Genomic DNA, 7770 nt, shown 5'->3' with positions numbered 1-7770 from the left:
CTAGGGTGGCTGATCTTTCCTGTTAGGCTGAGCTTTTAATAGGATCTTGTTCCCTCGGATGGTATCCAGGTACTGCCGGATGTTTGTGGATTCCTGTCGCCAGCGCCCCAACTTTCTGAGCTGGTCTGTCATGAATTTCTTTTTCAGGTGGTCATACAAGTGGTTCATCTTTTTCTTGGTCTTGTCTGCAGCTCTTATCTTACAAAAAGCAGAGGTGAGATTACTTCACAGTAAGAGAGGCCTCTGTGCTGCTGCTACGAGGTGCAAAAGGAGCTAGATGAACTCAGTATTCCATCAATAACTTGGCTCACAGGGAGATCCATTTCCCTGTTTGTAGAGTGAGGGCATCGAGCCAGCTCACTCCTATGGTACTTTCTGACAGTCTGCAGCCTCAGAGCCTAGTATCTGTTTGGAGAGTGGTCAGAAGGAGGGAGGGAAAAGGGTGCATCTTGTAACCCCCCCTTCCTTAACTCTTATCACTCAGTCCCTATTACTCACTTGGTGCCCCCTGCATATTGCCGGTGACAACCCCTATGTCACACTGAACTGGACTTCTTTTTGGCCACACCACACAGCTTGTGGGATTCTAGCTCCTGGATATGAATTGAACCTGCGCCCTCAATAGTGAAAGCACAGAGACCTAACCACTGAACCACCAGGGAATTCCCTACTTATTTCTTCTATTACGATACATCGCCAAAGTCCCCACAGGGCATAGCCATCCCAGTTGAGAACCACGGCCACACATGCAGGGATACCAGCCATTATCCACTGTTCTCAAGAGCATTGTTCAGAGGGTTCCTAACACACTAGATATTCACTGCCCTCCTGGATGGCCCTGGGAAATCAATGGCTGGCGCGAGCCATCTCCTCCCCTAATGGGAGAACTTTGTGGGGGAGAAACACTGCTCTAATTCCACTACACCGTGCCACTGGAAGCTTAGCAGAGAGAGAAACACTCACATCTCTACTCTTCTTTTGGTCTTGGTGACACTTAAGATCTGCCACCATCTCTTAAATCTTTCCCACTGTTTTCAATGTCAGAATCTCATGGGTCCTTCCAGATTTGGTCCTGGAACATGGAGAGGGGCTCAAGAAAGTCAAGAAGGGTACAGCAGCTTAACTCTGGCCCGCCTGCTCTAATGGAAGAAACGGGCACCTTCTGAGAGTCCATCGTACTCACTAGTCTCTTCCTCATGCCCAAAACACTTCCTGCCCCGTGAGCCCTGAAGATGCATTTAATAAACTAATCAGTCAGGGCCTGTGGGATGATGACACTGTGGTTTCCCTCTTCTTCTGAGGGTTTTGGGTAAGCAGGTCAAACCTTTCTTGTCAATAAGCAAAAAGTAGAAAAATCTCAGTTCTCATGTGGAAAAGTGGGAGATAATCCCTAAAGGAAAAAAAAAATGACCAAATGGTGTCAATGCTAATTCAAGCTCTAGAAGCAAGACTTCTTTTTACAGGAGATTGTAGGAATCCACTCAGGGGCTCCCTAAATAGCAAGGTAATGTGTTTTGAGGGAAAAAAATGTCACAGGCACCAAGAGATGTGGAATCTTCCTTGGCTCCTTCAAACAAGGAATAGCTATGACACTTTCAGTAACCCGGAGTTCTCAATTGTCTCCTCTGTAAAACAGGCTTGTATTAGAGCACCTTGATGGCCTCCTACCACCTCTAAGATCTGAGAGCTCCCTCCAAGGTTACCGGGAGAGTGAAATGAACATGGATCAAGCCACTAGCGCCCTCTAATGGAAAGGCTTGTGATGACTTTACCTCCATCTCATAGATTCGCTGTGCACTGAGGTTGTCACGTATTATCACCCGAGATAAGTGGCTCTTGGGTAAAAATTTTTTCATTGCTGCTTCACTGGAATTCATTAAGCTGCAGAGGGAGGAGAAGGTGACACAGGCTTGATGGCTGGGGTCAGGACTAGAACACAACCTGATCTGATGGGATCCTGGGGTAGTGGCTGAGCCTTCCTGAAGTTTCTTGGGAGAGGCACTGCCCTATCATAACTGTCAGAGGAGCAAGGGAGTAGGCTTAGGTTTCTTCCTGTGGAATATGTGTGCCTAAGGGGTGTTTCTTGGATGCTGAGAAGAAAATAAAATCCTGAGAAGGATGTAGAAAGGTCAGAGTAATCCACAAGAGAAGTGTCAACAGGGACTTATAAGTGTCCAAAGGAGCAGTCATCTGAAGAAAATGCAGGATGAAATGGGAAGTGAAGGTCTTAGAGGAAAGAAGCAAAGTCAGAGGGATAAATTTGAGGGGGGCTGGTGGGGGGCACTCCATGAGCCTAGGTCTAAGGGACATCCGGGTGGGGACAGTCAAAGGAATCCGGGGAAAAAGAGAATAAAATGCTTGGACACAGGTTATGTTGGTTAATTGGGAAATTCTAAGGGAAAAGGATTTGGGGAAAGTCTAGACAGGTAAAGAAAGTCTGAAGTGGACAAACACTTGAGGAGACTCTGGAGGGTGAGAAGCAGAAGTTGGGATGGGATGGGGTGTGGTAGAATGAAGCCAGGTGCTCCAGGCCAAACTAGAGATAACAATTTGGTTAAAATGAGGAACTGATCAAAAATGGATAATACCAGACATTGAGTTTTCACTTTTGATAATTTGGTGACACCATGAAGTGGTTTTGCAACTATATATATATATATATATATATCTCTTTTGCCTACTTAAAAATAATTATTTGTAACATTTTCCTCCTAAAATTTGGAAACTATCTAAATATACAATAAGAAAGCAACTGAATAAATTGTGATTAGGCCATACAATAAAATACTAAGCAGCTATGGATAAAAGACATCCACAGTGTATGGGGGGGCAAGTTTACAATAAAGTTTTTTGTGACATATTCCCTCCCTACCACTGGAAAAAAAAATGCTTAAGCATGTTGCAGTACATATTTATGAACAGATCTAAAACAATATACAACACAATGGTAACAGTGATTGTCTCTAACCATTCATTATGGTTGTCTGATTTTTCTATAAGTGTACATTATTCTGATAGGACAACTGTTAAAGGATAAAACACTTTGAAGGACTAAAAAACTTTTTATCCTAATTCATTTTCAGCCCGTTTGGAAGAGTGATTGTCTCCAGATACTCATTTTGCTTGTCCATCTGATTTTTCTACAAGTGCATACTATTTTGACAGGACAAAAAAAAAAAAAAAGGACTAATTTTAAAGGATTAAAAAATTTTCCCCCTAGTTCATGTTCAGCCAGTTTGAAACTGTGCTTTTCTGAATGCTTTTACATCTACAAACAAGTAGAAACAAACACCCCTTATCTCCCATTTACATTTTTTAACAGAAAAGACATGAGGAGATAGAAAAGACTCCTTTAGAGATCAAGATGCTCATAATCCAAAGTCCCCTGAATTCTGCTGGGGGGGTAAAAAAAAAAAAAAAGCGTAAAATACCTAAAGATACACTAAACAGTTCACCCACTCAGTGGTGCACCAAATTACCAATACTTCCCGGGAAGGGGGGAAGTGGGGAGGCCACGACAGGGAATACTCCCTTTCAAGTAATAATGATCATTTTGAACCATAATGCTGCCAGAGCAAGGCCTCTGTGGGAGCCTGGGCGGGGGTACTCTGAGGGAGTGTGAAATGGAGGAGGCGAGGGGAAGCCGAGGTCTGTGGGGACAGGGCCACGGCTGAGGGAACCAAGGGCTTTCCCTGGGTCACTGCGGATTCAGACTGAGGGAAGCGTCAGGCCTGAGGGAACCTGGGCCTCCCGGCTGGTAAGGACGTTCGACTCGGCCCAGGGGGCGCTAGGAACCTTCTGGACAGACGACGTCAAGCCTGGGAGACTACAGGCCGGGCCCGGGCGTTCGGAGGATACTGGGTTGAGGTGGGAATCTTCAGAGTCCGGGCTGAGGGCGTTCGGGCTCCGGAGAGAGTGAAGACCTGGACGGGGACATTCAGACTCTCCTGGGGTCTAAGAAAAGCCCCGGCTCTGAGGCGCCCAAGGTTCTGGAGAGCCAGGACCAAGATCCCCGCGGCTGCCGAGGGAGCAGAAGTCTGAGAGTTCGGCTTCCCCGGGTCCGAGCTCTGACGAACGCTCTGGGTACCCGGGCCGCACCTGAAGAAAACGAGCGGCTGCGCAGTCCGCGGCCGCAGGAAGCAAATCTTCGGCTGGCTCCCTACGTGAGTGTCCCGGCGGTTACCGAGCCTACTGTGCCGGAAGAAGGCCGACGCCGGGTAGGTGGCAGGACTGGTGGTCGCCTGAGGGGCGACCGCACCGGCAGTAGGCGAGTCTAGGTTCCATGTGACCGACTGGAGCTGCTGGCCAACCGCTGAGTTTTCGTCTTCCGCTTTGGCGAGAAACTCGGGAACGGCAGCCTTCTCGGAGTCCATGCTCTTCTGGGCGCGCGCAGACGCGGAGTGAGCGCCTGCGCAGACGCGGTGCGCGGAGCACCGCGCGTTGCCCGGGAGACGCGCAGGAAAGGCGGGACCAGGGGGATGGGGTGGGGTGGGCGGGCCGTGTGGGCGTTGCCCGGAAGCCTGCGGATGAGGCCGGATTGTCCCTTCGCGACTGCCGTGGCGCCGCCCGGTGCGTTGCCATGGAGACGGGCTGGGCGAGAACTAGTGGGCTGCGGCACGCAGAGCCCGGACCCTACTTCTCGACTAGGACTGCTGGGGTTCCCGCGTGATCGCAGGGCGGTGGCCGGTGAGTTCGGACCCGGCAGCTCCAGGACGGGGAAAACGAGGCCGGGGTTTCTCCGGAGACCCGGCACAGCCCATCTCTTTCCGCAACAAGGGACCATTGCTATGGAAACCGGAGCCCCGGGCCGGCGGGGACAGTGGCTCGTGGGTCGTGACCGATCTTCTCTTACCCGGAGACGCTCGCCCAAGGATGCTTCCTGAATGCACTTGCCTTCCCGCCCGCGAGAGAGAGGTAAGACCCTGAGGTCTTCATACAGTGGGCAAATAAGCCCATTCCAACACCAACTCCCTGGGAAATCTACCTGACTCACCCCTGGAAGTGGCGCCTTTCTCCCGTCAACCCTTGGACTATGTTCCACGTTTTATAACCCAGTATTAACGAAAGCCCCATGGTGTTTGCCCACTTTTCCCTCTAGAAAGATCGGCTGTTTTGAGCCTTGCTTTGTGACCCTAGACAGGTCCTTTCCCCCACTCTGCCTCATTTTCCCCGTGTATAAAATGGAGATACTAACTCCAGACACCGGCTTGCTCTGCTGTTTTGTAGGCTGTAAAATGGTGACACTGAGATGCCGACGAGTCGCTCTTTCTCCCGCTCTCTTCCCCTCAAGTTAAAAGTTCTTCAGATCTTTCGGTCATTTCTTCAGGCGATCTTTGCAACTCTGTAGCCCCAGCCTGAAGTAACTCCGTTTACTCTTCATTCTCATAATGCCCTAGATTTTAACTTCCCTAACAACAGCAACAGTGGTTAATTATGTGCCAGGCCCTGTGTTAAACACTTTACATGGATTACCTCATTTAATCCCCACACGGTTCTTTTTTTTTTTTTTGAAATGTCACATTTAATGTTTCACCACCATACTTCAGATCTACATTGTACAAAGTGACCAGTAAGTATCCCACAGTAATTAACCAACCTCTGAGATTGTACTTTCACACCAGTGTCTTGGGCTCTTTTGATACTAAACACGTTTTCATTCAATTGAACTGAGATGCTGCAGTTGGGTTCTCAGGAGCCTTGTGGGAAAAAAAAAAACAAGCATACCACACCATCTTTGTTTAGTAAGTCAGTATTTGTTGCTTCCACAACAAACATTTACTTCATTGAAGTTAAACTTCCAAACATAACTTATTAATAGTCTTCAGGTTCAGCTCAGATCACTCAAGATGCAAATTCTCTGGTAAATCCAGATAACTTAACAATAATTTTAGCAGTTAATTGTCCGTAGGGTTTTTCCTAGAGCAGTTTTAGGTATTCCTTGTACAGGTGAAAAATGATCTTCAATTTTCTTCTCTTTTTAATCTAAAAGTTGGAAGGTAAAAGATTTTTTAGGGTAGGCACTATTATCCCTATTGCTCAACTCTGTTGCACACATAATTGCCTATTTAATATCTGTCTTTCCTGCGACACTTTGAGTTCTGTGAGAGAGGGCCCATGGCTGTCTTGTACGTTTCAGTATCCCCAGCACCTACCACAGTGCCTGATAAGTGTTTCTTGATTAGCATGAAAATGACTTTCCTCTCATCACTACCCTCACCTTCCAGAGCAGTGTCTTCTCACCACACTTTTTGTCCCTGTAATGAACGGCTGCTGCAGCTGCTGCAGCTGCTGCTAAGTCGCTTCAGTCGTGTCCGACTCTGTGCGACCCCATAGACGGCAGCCTATGAGGCTCCCCCGTCCCTGGGATTCTCCAGGCAAGAACACTGGAGTGGGTTGCCATTGCCTTCTCCAAAGCATGAAAGTAAAAAGTGAAAGTGAAGTCGCTCAGTCGTGTCCGACTCTTCGCGACCCCATGGACTGCAGCCCGCCAGGCTCCTCCGTCCATGGGGTTTTCCAGGCAAGAGTGCTGGAGTGGGGTGCCATTACCTTCTCCAGTAATGAATGGCAGTCTCCCCTAATTCCTATTGCCCACTGGGCACTAGTTTTGGGGGCCTTCTGTCCACTTCTCTCTGAGTTTTCAGGTAATGAGGATCCAGAACGTCCCTTAGCATTTGGGCTTCCGGCTGGTTGAGGGTGGGGCTTTTTCCCTGACAGTAAAGAATCTGCCTTCAGTGCAGGAGATCCAGTTCGAACCCTGGGTAGGGAAGATCCCCTGGAAAAGGAAGTGGCTACCCACTCCAGTAATCTTGCCTGAAAAACAGATGGAGGAGCCTGATGGGGTACCATCCACGGGGTCTCAAAGACTGAGTGACTTTCACTTTCACTTCACATAAGACTGTTAGAACAAACCAGTCCCATCTGCCCTGCCTACCTGGGGTGAGCCTATTGCACTGGACTCTGGGGGTACTGGCAGGTAGGATTTGTCTAGGCAGACTTTGACCTTCCTCTCTAGCAGCCTAAGAACCACCCTCACCTCTAGCCAGCTCCTCCCCCTAATTCTAGAGAAACATGGCCAGAGATCCCGTCTTTTCCAGAAAAAACTCTCGGGAGGCTGAGTCCTGGTTGTTGGAGTCATTTCTTCATTCAGCAAATATTTTTAAGCACCTGCTTGTGGGAACACGCAGCTTGGCACCAGCGATATAGTAGGAACGAAGGCAGAAACAGTGATAAACCATGAGAACTCACAGACAGGGCATGGCAAAAGCACATCTTCAGGAAATGTTAGGAAGGAGGGCACCTGGGACCTGCCTGGAGCTGGTACTGGATCACGTGTAGGGGAGGGGTATAGTCCCAGAAAGTTTCCCTCAGGAAGTGGCCCTTGGCCAAGAACCCAGTGCTCAACAGTTCTCTGCTGAATGGGACAGACTAGGACTTGACAGGCTTGTAAGGAAAGGGGGTTCTGGACTGAGAGCAGGAAGGGCCCTGGGCCAGAGAGGACCAGTGTCCACGCGGAACAGAACATGACTCAGCCCAGCCGAGGCCATTCAGGACATGAGAAAGGTTAAAAGCAGGGTGGAGAGGTGGGCAGGGGGCCAGGCCACAAGTGACCTTGACAGCCACGCTGAGGGGCCCCACTGAGTTGTATGAAGCAGGGGGCCCTGAACTGGGGCTCCTCATCTGTCTCCTCTCCCTCCTTGCAGTTTTCCATGGACACAGCCTAGCAGGAAGAGGCCGCCTTTACGTCTCACGGGCCGCTGACCCACCGGCCCA

The 7770-nt window shown here is 49.2% G+C and overlaps 1 protein-coding gene across 1 annotated transcript; it reads right to left on the bottom strand.

Moving 5' to 3' along the window:
* Positions 1–4373, bottom strand: C17H5orf52 (chromosome 17 C5orf52 homolog). The gene is made up of 3 exons (XM_068989451.1): positions 4099–4373; positions 1773–1881; positions 1–198 (listed from the first exon to the last, which is right to left on the bottom strand). The coding sequence occupies exons 1-3, from the start codon at positions 4371–4373 to the stop codon at positions 1–3; spliced, it is 582 nt and encodes a 193-aa protein (XP_068845552.1).
* Positions 4374–7770: the final 3397 nt, after the last annotated feature.

The sequence above is a fragment of the Capricornis sumatraensis genome, chromosome 17, assembly GCF_032405125.1.
Source record: "Capricornis sumatraensis isolate serow.1 chromosome 17, serow.2, whole genome shotgun sequence".
NCBI lineage: Eukaryota > Metazoa > Chordata > Mammalia > Artiodactyla > Bovidae > Capricornis > Capricornis sumatraensis.
This window is presented reverse-complemented; position numbering and strand designations above follow the sequence as displayed.